This window comes from Saccostrea cucullata, unplaced genomic scaffold (genome assembly GCF_032062105.1).
Source record: "Saccostrea cucullata isolate Sc308-1 unplaced genomic scaffold, CSIRO_AGI_Scuc_v1 ctg6554, whole genome shotgun sequence".
Taxonomy (NCBI): domain Eukaryota; kingdom Metazoa; phylum Mollusca; class Bivalvia; order Ostreida; family Ostreidae; genus Saccostrea; species Saccostrea cuccullata.
In genome coordinates, this window is record NW_026918540.1 from 71,941 (window position 1) to 91,120 (window position 19,180).

The window sequence follows — 19,180 nt, forward strand, 5'->3', positions numbered from 1 at the left end:
TTATTGATACTGTAAGTACATGTATATGGAAATATAAAAATGAGAGTATGTAGTATCTGCATAACCTTTTTACTATAAAAGAATGCAAAAATTGGAAAACCCTAACCAGTAGATTATACATATGTACAATTAAAAATAAATACGCTCTTAACTATTAATTTTTGTTTAAATGAGACATGGTATTTTTCCTATGTAATATCTTGAAATGTCCGTAAATAGAAAATTCATCTGGAACTACTAATTAACACAATTTCATGTCATTAGTACCTCAATTACAAGAGGCCCATGGGCCACATCGCTCACCTGAGAAGCTTTGACCATTCCGTTCTTTACCAGATTCCCCCTTGTAATACCGGGTACATATTGTGACCCAAACTTACCCAACTGATCATAATTTATACAATTTGAAATCTACACTACCATAGGGTGCTTTTTTTGTAAAACATTGTAAAACTTTGATTCCCCATTGTAGCCCCGCCCAACCTCCAGGGGTCATGATTTGAACAATTTACACTACCCCAGGATGCTTCCACATAAGTTTCAGCTTTTCTGGCCCAGTAGTTCTTGAGTAGATTTTCAAAGATTTTTCCTTAATATTTCTATGTAAAACCTTGATTCCCCATTGTGGCCCCGCAAACCCCTGGGGGTCATGATTTGAACAAGTTAGATTTTACTCTACCCCAGGATGCTTCCATATAAGTTTCAGCTTTTCTGACCCAGTGGTTCTTGAGTAGAAAATTTTCAAAGATTTTTCCTACTTATTTATATGTAAATCTTTCAATCCCCATTGTGGCCCCGCCCTATCCCCGCGGGTCATGATTTGGAGAATTTAGAATCTACACTACCCCAGGATGCTTCCATATAAGTTTCAGTTTTTCTGGCCCAGTGATTCTTGAAAAGAAGATTTCTTAATGAACCCACCCTATTTTTGTCTTTTCTTGATTATCTCCCCTTGTGAGGAGACTTGGCCCTTCATTTCAAAAAATTTAAATTCCCCTTTACCCAAGGATGCTTTGTACATAGTTTAGTTAAAATTGGCCCAGTGGTTCTTGAGAAGACGTCGAAAGTGTAAAAAGTTTACAGACGGACAAACAGACAGACGGACTGCTAGACAGACGGGCGGACGACAAACAAAATGTGATCAGAAAAGCTCACTTGAGCCTTTCGCTCAGGTGAGCTAGAAAATGGAGACAGAATATATAAAAATTAACTGATAAAAATATTTTCCATTTGAATGCATCATTATGAATAAAAGTGGCACATAATACGACCAAAGATCTTATTTCAACAAGAGGCCCATGGGCCATATCGCTCACCTGAGCACTGTGACTAGGAAAAATATAGAAATTGGTATATTATTGAAAAGTTTAAATCCAAAAGTAGTTCCATGACCAATCATGTCTTTGCTATTCTTGAGAAGATGACTTTTAAAGAATTTTCCTATATATTTCTATGTTAAAATTTGATCGGCCATTTTGGCTCCGCCCTACCCCCGGGGTCATGATTTGAAAAAATTTGAAATTACACTACCTGAAGACGCTTTCATATAAATATGATCAATTATGGCTTTGTTATTCTTGAGAAGAAAATGTGATCAGAAAAGCTCACTTGAGCCTTCGGCTCAGGTGAGCTAAAAATCTAAAATTAAAATTAAGATTTTTTTAACCCCCGCTTGAAAAGCGGGAGGGTATATAGAAATCGTTAATTCCGTCCGTCTGTACGTCCGTCCGTCTGTTCGTCCGTCCTTCCGTTACGCTTTGGGGCACCCATCTCTTATCCGCAACTTTATTCATATCACTTAATGAAATTTGATGAAAATTTCACAGAATCTTTATTACATATTGCCATTGTGCACCTCCTATTTTACTCTTTGATCCGACACATATTTCGGGTAACCCGGCCACATCAAAACATGGACTTCACCATTATAACTATACGGAGGCGGGGGGTATCATTTAGTGAGCTCATCGCTCACAGTACCTCTAGTTTTCTTTTTCGATTGGCTCTAAATTACAAGAGAAAACAAGGTATCGTAGTTGAACTATTCGCAGTTGAAGTTTAAAAAAAACCTAAAGACCAGTGAAGACAGCCATGGTACGGTAGGTTCAGGATCGCCACATGAAACATAAAACATAAAAATTAGCAGTTTGTCAAGCGAGTAAGCATCTATTTTCAAAAATACCATAATGGTCATACCACTAATTAGTGCTTCACAAGAGAATTTTCCTGATAAAATTTTGTAGTTTTTGTAGGTTTGTAAGTTTGTTGAACGATGAATGTGATGATCTAAAGACCCTTTTCCTTATTCTCTTTGTAGAAAACGCATTATACATTGTATTCTTCATTTACTTATATTAAAAAGATGTACAGGTTTTTTTTTTACAGTTAAACATATGAAGAGTATTCAAGAACAAAAGTCCATAAAACCATACAAAATAGGAGCAGAACAACAATTAGACTGAAATAAGCTTTCTGGTATCTCTTGATCTGAATTATATATTCAAATACATAACTTGTAATATTTGCTATTTTTGAGTTTGACAGTGATTTATAAAGCGACTAGAGGAGTATTTTTTAAGAATTCCCCAAACTTGATAAAGCTTAGGGTTTTGCAGTCCCATCCAATGCTTTGCAAATGAAATTTATATATATTCATCTGACTGTGAGTTCAGTGCAGATGAAAAGTTTATTTTCTAATAATTTCATCAATTTATGAGTTTCAATTAATTTTCAATCTAATTCAGAAAAAAAAACTGTATTTTGAATAATAATACTTTATTAAGGACAGATGATACAAACAAAAAATGGATGCCTGGATTGGTATATATTTTTGGTCTTATTTCATTGAAAATGATGCAAAAAAATAAATTTCTAGAATATAAAGAAATTGTAAAAATTCTATGATGTTCAAAATCCTACCTCTCTGAAACCATCCTTATTAATCTATACAAATATTTTTCACTTCAAATCCCATTTTTCTGAGAATTTGAATAAAAATTCAAAAACTACGCGGTTAAACTATATTATATAACATTAAAGGCTTCAGTTTGTAGAAGTCGTAAAAGACCCCCCCCCCCCCCCCCCAAAAAAAAGAAATTCTCTACAATGTGTTTTTTTTTCAAAATTGACTAGTATCAACCAGACGCTCGACTATTTCCGTAAACACTTACGTCGTTACGTCGTCTGACGACACAGTCTAGATGTCTCGTGAGACTTGATGTTTGTAGTGGCGGATCAACGTTTCAAGTGTATTTTTTATGGTACAACTGCGCTCGCCCCGACGGTCACACCGTAAAACATATTAACCTCTTAAACTTCCGCAATACCGTATAAGTAGACATTTTATCGAGACGCAAATTTAGCGATTTCTACCTAAAAACTGGTATTTTATTCTTAGAGAGAAGTAATTTTAGCGATTTTAAAATATTAGCTAAAGAAGCTATAACAAATAATACGCAATTAATTTTTAGCGATATTCAATTTAAGCGATGTCAGCACCCTCGCTAATAATGCCTACATTAAATCCTCGCTAAAATTTCTACTTATACGGTATTTTGATGTAAAATTGATTGCAATAGTAAATCTTTATATAAAAAGCAATATATGATAAGTGTCTCAAATGGCCCCTTAAAATGCATATCTTTATTTTATTTTATATAAAGCTTTACTTTGTACAGCTATACATGCGACCTTTATCGGTAATTTTTTAATTTGATCAACATGCCGTTTATTTAGAAATATGGCATCATGAAGTTAGCATAATTTGTATAAAACTGCAAAAAACATCAAGAAAAAGACATATTTTTGGCTTTTTTGGACAGATTTTTAAAAAAGCAGTATTTCTGTTGTCATTTACAGCCAGTGAGTGTATATAAATGTGAAATATATGTTGAAAATATATCTAATATAATTTCCTCTACAAAATAATTATCAATTCAACATATCTAAATATCATTCTAAAATGAAGAATTGGCTCTTACCATACATAGTTCTTTAATTAAAAGCTCACCTACAGTTTTAAATTAAACAACATTTCATTTGGTAGCATTTTCAAGATTTGTTACTTTGATGCAAAATCAGAGAAAACATTTTCCGTATAAATTAGGCCCCTTTCTGTACCCTTGACTGCTCTGTATAATATCTGATTTTTGTTTTCATCTTTCCATGAATCTTAGCAATTCCTTTATATATTAAGGTGCAAGAAATTTGATCTAGCAAAAAGAGATCTAACATAATCATTGTCAAAAATATAGTCAAGAATTTAACTTGAGTGTGACAAAATTCAGTTTTTAGAATGTTTACAGTCAAATTTGCACGTGATAGTTTTACAAAAAGTGTCCTAATCCGGATAAAGGTTGGCGTTAACGAATAGTTTTCAATCTTATAAAACTAATCTCGAACATGGCAAAAACACTGACCTCTGGAAACATAAAAGGTTCTTACGAGGAGAAAGATGTCCCTATTGAATGGTCACACCCGCCCTAAGTATTTATCGATAGATAATACATATAGGTAATAGACGTTCCTCAAAAGTGTTCCTCATTGATAAAAGCCTCTTGCTCATCTAATAAAGTCACAGAGCATACTTAATGTGATTTTTTGAAAGGTTGCAGGTCTGTTTTTTTTTTTTTTTGACTCAAAAAGCGTCACTTTGTGTTGGTGAAGACCTTTGAGAATACAGAAACCGATATCATTTTGTGCTCCCGTTTAAAGGAAACAATTCCTCTTTGTTCAATGGCCCTGAGTTCCGAGTAAATATATAAATTTGCAGAAATTGTAGGCGTCTCCATATGATTAAGTTTTTTTGAGAGGGACGTTAAACAACGAACAAAAAAATAAAGGGGCCGGACATTAACCTTTCAGGAGTTCAAATTAATTACAAACTTAACACAACCGAATTTATCAATGTAGTCCTTAATCCATGGAATGAAGTAGGAGTTGGTTTGGAAATTGCATTGACCTTGAAGAAGGCAATATACAACCGAAATGAAACAAATTAGTCTGAAACAAGAAGACAAGGAGAACTTCCCAGGTCTACTACTGTATTCAATAATACCAATGCATCATCATCATCGAACTTATTCGTTTTAGGAACGTGTACCAGCAATATTGAACATTTCTTTATAAGATATTTGAGATTTTTTTAGCCTCTTGTCATTAAGAGACCAGATTCTGTATTTAGAAATTTGAGAGTAGATTGACCATGATTTTGAGTAAGGGTTTTGATCGAAATATGAAATTTGTTAAAGCCTCTTGTCATAATATTTTAGATACGACAGAGCTGTTTGCTCTTGTGTTAGTTTGGTATTTTAATATTGTAAATCAAGTCAATGATTTTTTTTTTTTTTGCTAAATTCTAATGAGCCAAATATTCATAAGTAAATGGTTCAATTAAAGGATAATGTTCTTGACTTAAACTATTCGCAACCTATGCCATACAAATGTTCTAAAGGACTGAAACAAAGCTTTCTTATTTAGAATTCTTTATAGTTTAACTAGGTAGGCCCCTTGTGTTCAAGTTTGACTTTGCAACCCTCGGTGTGCAACTAAAGGAAAAGATGGCTGTGACCAACCATCGGTGTGCAACGGACAAGATGGCTGTTCTACGATATGCCCTAGGCACTAAAGTCTGTTGGTTGATTTACCACAGTGACTCATCCTCTATGAAAGCATACATTTGCTCATGACCACATTCTGATTCTTATTATAGCCAAGAGGGAACTTGTCTGTCTCTTCTGTAGGCAAAGTCTCTTCAAAACGAAGATGCAATTCAATATTAAACTTTTGTTCGGATATCTTTTTTTCTACCAATAGGATTGTTGTCTAAAATCTTCTGTAATTCAAATCATTTCAAACTGAGGTTAAAGGTGCTTAGAGGGAAAATAATTTTCTGATACTAACAAGACATTCATATATCTGACATAAAACGTTCTGTCTATTCTGATGTCTTAGTTTCTTAGCCATGGTTCATGTATTTAATGAATCACCACCTTCACATCAGTTCTGAAGACTCAGATAACACAAAAAGACCTGATCATAACATCTGATCTGAATTACAACTGAAACGTATAACAATTAAAATTAATGCATTTTACTACAAGAAACATGCACTATGTTAAGAAATACATATTAATGTAAATATCAATAAATAAAGAAAATGCAAGTAGTAGCAAGACAAAACCGTACGTTTCTTTACTGATGAGCTATAAATATTTTCATGCCCAGGTAATCAAAGATTCGGGTCTATATAGTTTTTGCCCTGTCCGTCCGTACGCCTAGCGGTGTCCACAAAATATTTGACCTTGTCCATTACTTTTGATTGATGGGAGGTACGACTATCATGTTTCACATGTGTATTTCTTGTGACAATATCTTTCTTAGTTTACCAAAATATTTGACCTCTCGAAGTTGAAAAATTTTGCAAAAATTTACGCAACTTTTACCTTGGTCATAACTTTTGAACATTTAGTACTAGGGCATTCAAATTTCACAGATATATTTCCTATGACAAGACCTTTTTTTTGAATACCAACAATATTTACATTTTGACCTTGACCTTGGAATTTGTTCGACTTTAGAAAAACTTAATCTTCGCCATCACATTTAAACAGTTGTGGTAGGGCTTTTAATTTTTGAAGAAGTACTTCGTATGACAGGATCTTATATGTATCTTGCGCATCATTAATTTTGACCCTGACTGTGGAGTTTGACCCACTTTAGAAAACATTAACCTTAAGTTACCATAACTTTTAAATGGTTGGTGTTTGGGCCTTAATATTCAATCAGTTTATCCATCCTTTCTTTGGATTGCAACATTTTAATCTCTTGACCTTGGAGTTTGACTTGCATTTGAGAAACTTTAACCTTAGCCATAGATTTTTCACAAATACATCTTGTGTTTTAGCTTTTTTGGATTTGTATTAACAACTGTACACTACTGTAAAACAGTTAACATTATTTTAAACGTGCATCAAATATTAGTTTTTAGAAAGATATCGGCCGACTTATTTTCAAAAAGTAATATATAGTGTTATTTACACATTCAAAGAAAAATAAATTAATGATATTTTAATACTTCATCGGAAGAAGCCCCAATCATATTAGACCATACAATACTAATTATACTTTTCAGAGGTAGGAGTGGTTACATATGTAAAGTGGAGATGTTTCATTCGGTACACATATATGTCCTTCCGTCCATTACACTTGGGAGTATAGCCATCCTTTATCTGCAACTCCTGAAACAAAGTTTTGCAATTTAATGACTTTTTACACAATCATTATAGAGTGCCAAATGAATTTAAAACTTATATTTAATTTTCTGTTTTTACCGAAAGATGATTGGTGTTTCCCATAATATAACATGGAATTTGTCGTTCTGCATTAAAAATTGGATACCCATCTTTTATTCCGAACCTCCCCCTCCCCCCATAGCACTGAATGAAATTTAAGATCTTCACAAAATCTTTATCTTTTGTTGCCATTGTGCTCTTTCTATTTAATGTTTAGATCGAATTTAGATGTTTTGGCCTTCCCATATCAAAATAAAAAACTTTTTGTTATTATTCTTGATAAGAGAGGTATCTTTTGTTATCACAAGTTCTGCTAAATCCTAATGCAAGTCTATGGAACTTTACTTTTATATACATTAAATTCTTATTGGAGATAGGATATTGTTTTGTGAACTCACTGTTCCCTGTACCTTTAGTTGTCTTTTAAATACATGTACCAAAAATAAATCAGAAGAAGATATAAATTAAGCAATCCAAGAAATAGCGACCTACCATATAAATAACGGTTTGTTCTGTCATGAGAAAGCTTTTTTGATGTTTTCTTTTTAGCAAAAGATTTACCCTTTTTCTGTCAAATATACTTTTACGAAATGTAGCGGAGAATTAAGAAAGATTAAGACTATGGTATCTCAAATCAATCACAGGAATAACAATGAATTTTTTACTTTTGTTTCAGCAGTTCTTTAGAATGACGGAGATTATTTAATCAGCAAGTTTATCTTATTTTAAATTCAAAAATGAAGTTTCTAGTGTTCATTTGAAAACACACTACATGCATATCCTTCAATGCGTATGTTGAAACATAATAAACAAGTTGCATTCTTTAATGATAGAGTATACACCCGATTAAAGTATCTTTTAAAGGATCAGCTATCATAAATATTAGCTCTATACCAACGTTTCTACTCTGGTTTCAAATGAATCATATTCTTAGAAAGATAATACAAGAAAAGATAAAGACCAAAGAACCCTATACAATAAACTGCTTTCAAATTTATACAAAAATAATACATGTTTTACGAGTCCAAAATTATAATGAGTCTATTTTCAGTTTATCCCTACTGAATATCACATAATGCAATCAAAAAGTACTCAATATTATAATAGAATTGTACTTCAATAAAATATACATTAGCAGTGAACCTTTAAAGATAACATTATTTCAAGATTGTATACTGTTTAAAGCCCTTATCCAGAATATTTCACTGATATATGGAAACGTCATTATTTCAAGACAAACATTTTACGGGCATTATACATGTAGTCCAAATTTTGTTTCTTTTCTATGAAATCAGTATATTCACAGTATAAAACAATTGCAATACAAATGCATGCATATTGTAAACTCATATAAAATGTTAAATGTAAAATTTTAATATGTACATCGTTATGTTTAATTTTCAGGCATTGATCTTTTAGCTCCTATTTTTTATTTTAAACATAAAATATTCTCCGACCAGACGACAAATATTGTTTGACAACATCTGTCTAAATAGTACTTATTAGCCGGTCATATTGTTGGTTGGTACATCAAAATGAAATTGTTGATGGTCTTGTCACTCTGCTAATTTAATTAGCACGTTTTAATAACATTCAATTGACATTCAACAACCACTTGATCTCTGTGCATAACACATCATACCACATACTTCCTGCTGTCAGTTAGCACACTAATTAACTTGATAATTATTATTTTCTGGATATCAAATTCTATTTTCATCAAGTAAAGCTGAAATGTGGTAAAAGAATTTTTTAATATAGTATTGGTTACATCCCTAAATATTTTGGACCAGTATGTGACTGTTGAATATAAAATGCATGCTTGCACAAAAAAAGACACAAGGCAGTTATAATATTTTCTCTTTGTTTCTAGTTAATTATTTATTGAAAGTAGTTTTAGGAATATGTAAAATAAAAATCCACTAATAAAGCATATTTCTTGAATTGTTCATATAAATTTAACGCAAACGCGGGTGTATGTACTTGTTTGTGGATTAAGTCCTGTACAAACCGGGAAAGTCGTAATTTGCATCGAGACTGATGTCGAAAAGTAAAGAAAAAGTACTTTTGTTTTATTATAATTATTATGTTCTGTTTATTTTTTTTGCATTATTTTTGGTAGAATTAATTTCCATTAAAAAGATATGATATAATAATCTTACTTGTTTAGTGTTTACAAGCACTTTGCCGGATGAAACCGTTGTAAATGTAATTAAAAATTATCCTCAACAAAAGAAAACAATAAAAAAATAACGAATGACATTTCCTCCCCCTCTCTCTCTTTCTCTCTCTCTCTCAAGAGAGGGGGAAGGAAAGCCTTTGGGGGTTACTGTTAAATTTGAAAATTGTTCAGCTACTCTCTCTTCTCTCATTATTTGGAATGAATATAAACAGTCTTGATTTATTATTTTTTCTTCATAGAACACATTTCCTCTTGTGCACTAAAAAAGAAATCATAAAAAGACAATATTCCGATCTGCAGAAAAAAATACAATAATCAAATTAAACAAATACTAGAAATGTTATTTGTTCATCAAATTAATTTAGATTGTAAAGAAACACAATTTGTCCTTTTTATAACGTATGTTGACTTTCTATCTATTTACCTAATGCTTATCTAAAATGGAATAAAAATACACATGATAAAAGCATTCCTTTCCGGCATGGAGTCGACATCATAAAAGTGTTTCCCCATTAAAGTAAAACGGAAAAAATTATTTTCATAATGCAATAAAGGTTTGCTTAGTGTTAAATGATTGATGAGAGACACCTTGATTTAAAAAATGAATCTGGTTGTCTGGACGTTAGGTCTTTTTGTTCTGAGACTGATGTACAAACCTGTTATAGAAGCCTGTCCTTTATTTTTAATTATCATTTATAATCGATGCAATAAAATAAATATGATTAAAAATAATCCTCCGCACTGTCTTGCATTAATTAATATGAGCACAAAGCCAGCATTACCACTAGCATAACAATCAATCGCCAAGCATATTGAGACTTACTAAAACGATGTGTGTTCAAAACGCTACTATTGATACATATAAATCACACTGCTAGGAACTACGTGCATTTGTAGCTAATATGTAAAATAAAATAATTTTTAGATTTTAACCGACAGCATTAGTAATATTTAATATTTAAACATTCCATCAAGTATAAAGCATTTATAGGGTGTTGTTTTACTGAACATCAAAAATTGAGTAAAAACTGTTATACTGAACATTTGTACATAAATGCTTTACTGAACAACAGAAGAACAAATCATGATAAGGAAAACTCATGTTGTGGTAACGGGTACCTATGTGGAAAGAAATATAATTATATAAATGAGTTGACCTGTTGCACCGCCGGTTAGCCTGTATTTATAAAAGTTTGCGGCTAGTCCAAAATGTCATATGGATACAAAATGATTTAAAGCTTCTCCAAATATGTAAGCAAAAAAACATTGTTTGTTTTTATAATAACCAAAATACTTAATCATGGCATTGCACAATCACTGCATTTCTAATACTTCTCCAATAGTTATGCATGTACGAAGGGGGTCCCCGTGCTTCAGGTTGACGAGGTGAACACCAACCCTTGCAGGGTTTGACGTGTTCTGAAAAAAAACCATCTGTGCCTCCACCGAAATACATGTAGATCCCAAAAGGATAATTTCCACAACATAAATCACAGGCACAGATGATACTCTCCTTAGAAGCTGACCAATAATTAATCTTAGGCCACCATTACGCAGTTCCCTAGGCCTTTTGCACAAAGATTCATTTCATGACTTTCTACAGCTTGATTTTTTTTCACCGCAATACCAGGCTAAAAACATGGCGCAACAGAAACAAAAAAATTGATTGGGTTAAAAAACCGTAATTATCCGACGTTGTAAAATTTAACAGTTTTTTTTCAAAGCGGCATAACTTGATTTATCTGTGATAATATTGTCTTAGACAATTCGATATTACTTCAAATGCTGGGACACACTATGATAACAAAATATGTAAAGTACAGCTGAAAAACATCATACATTGACCAATTCTATATAAATAACTTAACGTTATTAGTAAAAAGCATAATTAATTTCTTAATATTGATTTGGAATCATTGATGTCCTCATATACAAATGTGATAATAAAATATTCTGGAATAAAGATTGTTTATGAAATATGAAGATAAAGACCTGTAATCAAGCTCAAAAATCTATTGAAATAAAACGTTTTTTTATAGCTGTTCGTTATCTCCATATCCTTCTTCATAAATATGAACCTAAAAAAAACATCAGAGATGGGATAAACTGCCATGGAGGTGTAAAACACTTAATTTAATTTTTTTACTTTAAAAAAAATCAGTCATTGATTCTGTAGTCAACATACATTTGTTGGACGTTTTTGAAAATTTTATTGCATTTTGATGGTTTTTTTTTTTTTACCATAAATTTTGTTTTACCAAACAACATGAATTAGTTTTCATTCTTGAGGTACACCTCCCCTCTCCCCATTCTCTCACGTCTATCAATAAAAGTTATGTATAATTTTTGTATGATGATTGAGCTTTCATTTCTATCGGGTAAATCAATTTTTATGTGAAAAGTACGAAAAGTGACATATTTCATACATGTATGACCTATATGATCATTTCTGAGTTTTCTGTATGACTCTCCTCCGGGGTATTATATAATCAAACTAGATGCATGGTTATGAATTACACGGGTTTTTTTTAATTGTTAAATTTATATCCCTGTAGTTTGGGAGGGGGATGCTCTATAATGATTATTTGGTTAAAGGTATAATTTCTTTGAAAATACTCTTTTCTGCTCGTGGTTATAACGCAAAGAAACTTAGTATATATTTATGATGAACGAGAGTGTTTCTTCCAGAATTATGAGATTCATGGCTCCTAAGTCAGATGGCCTGATGTGAGGATGAGACTCTACTGATAATGTAGTAAATATGCATTACTTCTGTTAAATAATCCTGTTTGCTCCTTAGTGTTGAGCAGATAATCAAAGTTTAAAGCTATGATGAACAAATGTGTTTTTTTCGACATTATAAAATTTTTAGTCCCCGATCTTTAGTATGACATGGGGCAATGAGGGGCTATTTTGATAGGGGATACATTGATAATAAAGTGAAATGTGTTAATTCTTTGAAAATCTTCAACTAAGTGCACAGTCATGATGATGAGAATACATCTTCCAAATTTATTAATTTCATGGCCTTGGGACACAGGTTTTAGTGTTTGGGTAGGGCTTTGTTGAATTTTTTAGTGAAAATGCATCATTTCATGCTTTGTACAAGAATATAATTAAAAATTTTAAATAATTTGTTTCTAGCATGTTTTAGGATAGTTTGTCGAAGACGAAAATCAGATCTGTACTGGACAATAAAAAAATGAAAAAAAAATAATGGTTAAAACACAAATAAGATCCATGTTTTCAAGGAAAAAATAAAAGATTTTCAAGATGTACTCAAAACATGCTTACAGTAAAACGTATAAATTTTATTTGCATTTTATTTTCCTAACAAAATACCTTTTGACATAGTTATCTTGCTATGTTCTGATGAACTTTGCATGCCAAATAGCACGTGTAATTTGATTAAGGTATCTAAGATAAAGAAATTGTTGATTTAAGCTAGTTCAACGTGTAATATTCCTTTTTTTTCATTTTAGCAATAAATAGAGATTGATGGATGAATTGTACATGACTTGTAAATTTGTATCTTGTTTTACGCCCTTTTCTAAATTTTTAACTCATATAGAGATGTCATCATACACAGGTGAAGGCTTCAAATTCATACCTTTACTCGGCATTAAGGGTCATTGAGCAGTGAAGGTTCTTTATCGTGCAACCGCCTAGGTGATTAATTGATTATATAACGTCTCTCTCAAGAATTTTTTGCTCATATGGAGACGCCACCATTTCTGACATATATACTCAGGACTTTACGGCCATTGAGTAGTGAGTGATCTTTTTATGTGCCAGCACCTACTGTGATCTCGACTAATTTGTCTCCATGTCCCACAATGGGATTCTAACTATCGCGCTCTTATACCCCATTCATACGACGAAAATTTGCTTATGTGTGCAAATTTACATATGAGTAAATATACACACGTAAGTAAAAGTTAATTTGCTATGCGTTCGGACGAGATTTATGTACTTTAAGTAAATCCTTATATTTTCATGTTAAATAAGGAGATCCACAGTTTCAGAATTGTGGATTTTCATATAAAAAAAATTATTATTATTCGGGTATTAGACTAACTTTTTAATGTTCCTCAAAGAAAGAAGGGGAAAATCCGATCCATTTATTTTTTGGTATGAAAAATGAAAAAAATTTAAGGGGAAAATTTACACACGAAAAAAAAAAAGGAAAATTAATTAAGATCATTGTTTAAAATTGGAAATTGCTTTGCCCTCGGTCCTTAAAATATAGAAGAGCCGTTGGGTGGTAAGAAAATTTCTAAAGATGGCTGTTGCCATCCACTGAATGGCGTCTTCAGCTGAATAAAGTTCGACTGGAAATCTTTTTGGTGTTTGGAAATCTACAGTACATCAAGTTTGTGAGGTCATTATGAAGTTTTTGCTTAAATGTTATATGTATTTCCCTGGCGAATTAAATAAGCAATCAATTTAAAAAAAATAATTTAAAAAAAAACAATTATATGAATAGGAAATAAACACGAATTCCCTAGAAATTCATGGTGGGATTCGGTGCCAAGGTTCAAGAATGCTTACTTTAAACCATATTTTATTTGAACATGACGAGCAAGAAATACAGGCAAGAAGTACAAAGATCAAACAGGATTCGGAAACAAGTTTCAAAAACTTATATTAATCCGTTTCCTTATTATTAATGATAAAGATGACAGACCCTTTTTAGGTAGTTACATAACACGGTTTTAAGCTATATTACAAAATATTTGAGATTTACATACATATTGAATATGAAATCATGTTAAATTACACAAATGGAACACGTTCTAGTTATTCGGAAAGAATCTAAAAGATGTACAATATGTATGTGAAGAAAAAAAAAACGAACAATAGAAGGTGATTGAATTAGCGTAGAAGATGATTCAAGAATAAGTACAGATGCAGTAACAAATATAAATACAGATTTGGGAAATATAACAATAAAAGATTGGGGAAATAATGAAAAAGAAAAAAAAAATGAATGACGCTTGCTACATGTAGTTGACAGGATGTACACAGGAAATAACATACCCAAGAGAGAAGGAGTAGTGAATATTTACTATGGGAAAAACTGATCACACGAATCTTTTCGTAGCTACAATAAATTTTTGGACAGATTTAAAGATCAGAACGTTATTTGCCAATGAAAGATTTTGGTCACCAAATAATAATATATTGGAGTTGATATAATACGGTAGAGAATAGATAAATCTATCTCTGAGATCTTTGAAATATGGACAGTGTAGGGGAAAATGTTCAGAAGTTTCAATCTCACAAAGGATGCTTAAAAATGCTTATTTTCTTCAGGGTTGTTGAAATTCCTGTAGCATCAATTTATATGTCAGTAGCTTGCCTTGGTATAAAAACAACGAAAGGTAGAGAAAGTCAATCTGTAATGCGGCACGGGCTATTGATGTAATGCCTATTCCTATCACAGCTCTGGAGCATTCCCATGAAGACTACTTGAATTGTAAGGGGACTACTTATTGATCATGCTGGGCACATGTGTGCTCGACCACAAGTATATATTTTTTTAATTTAGAGGCATAAACATAGGGTTGCCAGAAAGGGTACAAGATGCACACGTTTTTGCAAATTCAAATTTATATCAGAGGACACTGAAGATATAGTGTGGATCTTTGTTTTCAGAATTGAAAAAGCCATTTGTGCATGGAAAGAACTATGCTAGAACAACCCGTCGTATTCTTTAAAGACTTTAAAGCAATACTCTATCAAAACTCAAATTACTTTCAGCTGTCTTTGAAGTACAGCAAAGATCAGGGTTCTCCATCATTTGAAATGTTACTGTGTTGCAGAGTGAAGGCGAAGAACAAACATTTCGCGGTATTTTCGCGATCAAATTCGCAACTAAATCACTATTTATGAAAATTACAAAAGAATATATGCACACACTTTTTTAAAAAATCGCTAAATAGTTACACAAATGGTATGGTCGTACATATTGATAAAAGTAAAAAAATGTTCTGAAAAGCAGAGGAAATTCTGACCGATGCAGTCGTACTGCTTAAAATTTTTGAAGTAAATTTTCCGTGATTATTTATCAGTTTTCTTGATCGAGTTATCACATTACAAAAAAAGAAACTTCAGAACAGTAAAATATATTAAGAGTTCCTTGAACATGTTCAAAATTTTAAGTAATTTATTTACATCAATCAAATGACTTCGATTCGATGACGTTATGTCAGACTTACAGTGCTAAAATAATTCTAGAGCCGTGGCTCTGTGGAAAAGACATTTTTTTTTAAATAATACAATGTAATTTATTGCAACTACCAATTAAACCTTACATGGAAGTGTGAAAACAAATTATTTGTCTTTGTTTCGCCATGCGTAAAGTCCGGTGAGGGTCTAGGAGATAATTGATTATGCAAGGTGAAGCTGTAGTATTTAATATAATTGTTTAATTAAAGTCTCAGTTATAGAGAATTTTTGTGTTTAGGTTTTCTAATTATCACAGATCTTACTGTGTCGGCAAAATTTTTACTGTGTTGCATGCATAAAATTTTAATCGTTACTGTGTCGGAGAACATTTTACTGTGTCGGGAGCAACACAGTAAAACAGCTCATGGAGAACCCTGAAAGATGACCAGAAAATTCAAGTTCTTTTAAAGTTATGCTTTCTAGCCGCCATGTTAACAAACTGATATTAATATATAGAACAACAATGCATAACAACAACCGAAACAACACTTAAAATGGAGATTTATGCAATAAACAAACAAAATACATACATAAGTAAATTTGCTGCGTGTTCATACGACAAAATTTACACACATAAACTAATAATTTGCGACAACATGTATGCGAAAGTTAATTTGCACCTAGTCCTGACTAGGTGTAAATTTACTTAACTGTGCAGAATTTACATGTGAGCAAATCAGTTCATAAGACAAAAATTGCACACGTGAATAAATTTACATATGAGTAAAATATACTGAGGTATGCAAATCTTGTCGTGTGAATTGGATAAAAGTTCAACTTCTTACTCTGCGACTTTAGAGCAGACGCTCAAACCACTGAACCACGCGGGCGACAACGCCTACGTGACACGGGACCTCGGTTTAAAATGTAATCCGAAGAACCTGCAACGTTCACTTCAATGTGCCGAGTGCTTGGTGATGGAATAATTGCAACATATTTTTAACCAACTTAGGTCAGTCTCGTCCGTGTTTTCAACACACGAACTACGATCACGAAACGAGCGCAAATAAGCAAAGAGATAGGAATCGAGTTTCTCTTACTTTCAATTAGTGTGCATGCATTGAAAGATTTGAAACATTTATTTACGTACCCGCGTTATACTGTATTGACCGCTTTAAAAAAGAAAAACAAAATTGAACACAGAATTTAATGATAAATGTTTAGATTTGTTATAAATTAATAGTTTAAATACAATAGTAATCTTAGTAAATATATCACTTATAACAATTTTACGGACCACTTTTCAGGAATCTTCGATGGAATGAAATAACCACGCTTGGAGACAACGCCTTCGACGGTCTGACAAATATAGAGACACTGTAAGAATATAAAAATATAGCAATGAGAGTCAGTTTAGACAGGATATCATATTTAATTCAGGTATTGAAAAAGAAAATCTCTGAAAAATTTGAAATGAATACGCTTGAAAATCTAAATTGATATTTTACTAATATGAGAACTAATATTTTTCTTCTCTAATATTTTTAAATGTCAAAAAGTAGAACATTTAACTGAAAATCATAATTTGGACAATTTCATGTTAATGTACCTAAATAGAGAGAAGATATACATAGAATAGAGAAATATTACTCGTCTTAAAAAAAAATCAAGAAATATTTTCTATTTCGATTGACTCTAAATTATACGTAAAATCAAGGTTGTTGATCTTCTTGGAATTGAGTTTTTAAAAAATTTAAAGACTCGTCTCGTCACATCAAACCTAAGATGTAAACATTGGTAATAACTGTTTCTTTGTCAAGCGATTTGCATATCGCATAAGAAGTGAAAACCAAAAGTCTTTTGGATGAGAACTTAAAACCCCTAAAAGCCGCGGTCCCGTGCCACGAAATACAGGAAGAAACAAGATCTTTCAGTTAAAAGGCTGCTTTTGGTGACTTTTCAGTGTCCATTTAGTCACTGAATGGCAGGTACATTAAGTTGACATTTCAGATACCTTTCAGTCATAAAATTTGACACCTATTTAAACCTAAATCTATTAGATATATTGCTTATTTCTATAAAAAAAAATCATGTGATTTTATTTCAAATTCAAAGCTGAATATAGCAGACACATGTATTTTTAGACAATTCGATATTCCTTCAAAAGGTGAGTTACAATGAGATAAGAAAATATGGAAAAAACTCTCTACTTTGCCGTATACTATACGAAACACTAAACATTTATAATAACGAGGCCCATGGGCCTTATATGTCACCTGAGCATTCTTCAACAACTTTCCAGTGATTGAATTTGATCCATGTTTTAAGCCTGATGCTATAGCATTTCAAATATGATCATCATAACTATACACTTAGCAGTTCCTTAGTTTGTTTACTTAATACCCATAGGCAGGGTAGGGGAACCAAAAATGCCTGTCATCTAATCAGTAATATTCAGCAATAATCAGTAGTGCAGCTACCACACATGAACCCCTGACCCTTAGGCCTAGATCCACACATTGCACATTTTTGGAAAGGCATCCTTGCTTTTCAAAAATATTTGTTTAATACCAAGGAGCACATTTCAAACAATTCATTCATTTTCAGTGTATAAGTACATCCCCCCTCTATGGTACAACTGACCTTGAGGCCTTGAAATTTACAATTCATGAAGATTAGGTCCCTTGCTCATAACTATATAAGTAGTTCATCTGCTTAAAACCTAGGAGCAAAGAAGAAAATATTCAAAGATTTAATGTTTTTTCATTATACATGTATAATCATTACAGCCCCCCCCCCAAACAATAGAATCCCTGACCCTGGGGCCATAAAATTCACATATTGGTAAAGGCACTCTTGCTCATTATAACTATGTACTTAGTTAGTTTATATAAAAAACTAAGAGCAGAGAACAAGATTTTCAAAGAATTCATGTATTTTCACTATATAATCAATAGAGCCTCGCCCTAACACCAGAACCACTGACCCTGGGGACATAAAATTCACAATTTTGGTAGAGGCACTCTTGCTCATCATAACTATGTACTTAGTTAATTTAATACCCAGGAGCAGAGAAGATTTTTAAAGAAATAATGCATTTTCACTATATACCTATTTAGCTTCGCCCTAGCACAAGTACCCCCGATCCTGGGGCCATAGAATTCACAATTTTGGTAGAAGCAATCTTGCTCATCATAACTATGTACTTAGTTTATTTAATACTCGGGAACAGAGAAGGAGATTTTCAAAGAGTTCATGTATTTTCTCTATATAATCAATTGAGCCCCGCCCTAACACCAGAAAGCCTGACTCTGGGGACATAAAATTCACAATTTTGGTAGAGGCACTCTTGCTCATCATAACTATGTACTTAGTTAGTTTATTTAATACCTAGGAGCAGAGAAGAAGATTCTTAAAGAAATATGCATTTTCACTATATACTAATTTAGCCCCGCCCTAGCACAAGTACCCCTGACCCCAGGGCCTTGAATTTCACAATTTTGGTAAAGAACTCAATGCTGATTACAATCATGCA

General features: G+C 32.3%; 1 protein-coding gene across 3 annotated transcripts in view; it reads left to right on the forward strand.

Moving 5' to 3' along the window:
• LOC134267615 (leucine-rich repeat and transmembrane domain-containing protein 1-like) overlaps nt 1-19,180 on the forward strand; it is a 65,644-nt gene that overhangs the window by 13,614 nt on the left and 32,850 nt on the right. For 2 of the 3 annotated variants that reach the window (XM_062749821.1, XM_062749814.1), the window contains exon 2: nt 16,953-17,024. The exons of the other annotated variant lie outside the window; for it this stretch is intronic. In XM_062749821.1, the coding sequence (XP_062605805.1) occupies nt 16,953-17,024 (72 nt within the window). The remainder of the gene's footprint in view (nt 1-16,952; nt 17,025-19,180) is intronic. 3 annotated transcript variants of the gene reach the window in all.